We start from the raw sequence: 914 nt of genomic DNA, 5'->3' as shown, positions 1-914 counted from the left end.
GCTGGGGGCCGTGTCCCACCTCACGCGGGTCGGCGGGTAGATATCGTCCTGGAAATACTCCTTCTGGGGGGGCAAGGGGCACTGAGGGGGGGTCCCCCACCTCCTACCCCCCCCTCCAGACACATCTGGGTCCCTGCCACCTACCTTGACGCGAGGCACGTGGAAAGCCACCGGCTCGAGGGTGCTTTGCCCCAGGCGCAGGGCCCGGGCGAACTCCACCTCCCGCACCTCGCATGCCGTTTTGGGCAGGAAGACGAAGCCCTGATGGAGTGGAGGTGTGAGCGGGGTCTGGCAATGCAGGCAGGAGGGTCAGGGACAGGCAGCGTGGCCCTGCCAGGCCCCCCTTTACCTTGTGGGGTTCGTTGGAGGTGAAGCTGTTGCACTCGAGGAAATAGGGGGGCGCGGGTGTCACCTCGTAGAGGAAGACTCTGGTGTCGCCCTGGGGATGGAGCAAGATGGGGGCTGGCAGGGGGTGCACCAAGGGTCCCTCTGCACTGTTGGGGTGCTGTAGGCAGGCAGCCCCCCACCCCCCAAACCCTCACCTTGCCAGTGAGGAAGACAACACTGGTATCCTCATCATAGAAGGGCAGGAGCGTGGAAGGGGCCACGTCAAGGCCAAGGACAGACAAGGGTCCCTCAGGCAGAGCCTGTGCCCGGTACAGGAGGATCCTTCTCTCGCTGCGGCTGCGGGGAGGTGACAATGTGTGTGCGGGGGGGTATGGTGTCCCTTAGGGACCCCTGCCCCAGCCTGTGTCCCCCTCTTTACCTATCGAAACCAGACACCAGGAGATAGTCACCACCACAAACCCAAACCAGGCGTGCTCCACGGCCCCCCTCGGGACCCGGACCTTCCTGCGTGGGATGAAGGTCACCCTGCCTGCTTGGAGAGCACTGGGGGTGCGGGCAGGGGGCCG

The 914-nt window shown here is 65.2% G+C and overlaps 1 protein-coding gene across 1 annotated transcript in view; it reads right to left on the bottom strand.

The window, feature by feature from the left end:
- LOC104121969 (coronin-7) overlaps window positions 1–914 on the bottom strand; it is a gene marked incomplete at its 5' end in the record, with an annotated part of 7,040 nt that overhangs the window by 3,054 nt on the left and 3,072 nt on the right. Inside the window, 5 exons of the mRNA XM_035889687.1 lie at window positions 1–63; window positions 145–261; window positions 350–439; window positions 543–684; window positions 767–852. Coding sequence (XP_035745580.1) covers window positions 1–63; window positions 145–261; window positions 350–439; window positions 543–684; window positions 767–852 — 498 coding nt within the window. The remainder of the gene's footprint in view (window positions 64–144; window positions 262–349; window positions 440–542; window positions 685–766; window positions 853–914) is intronic.

The sequence above is a fragment of the Egretta garzetta genome, unplaced genomic scaffold (assembly GCF_000687185.1).
Source record: "Egretta garzetta isolate BGI_Z169 unplaced genomic scaffold, ASM68718v1 scaffold372, whole genome shotgun sequence".
Lineage (NCBI taxonomy): Eukaryota > Metazoa > Chordata > Aves > Pelecaniformes > Ardeidae > Egretta > Egretta garzetta.
The sequence above is the reverse complement of the archived record's forward strand: the minus strand, read 5'-3'. Positions and strand labels throughout refer to the sequence as shown.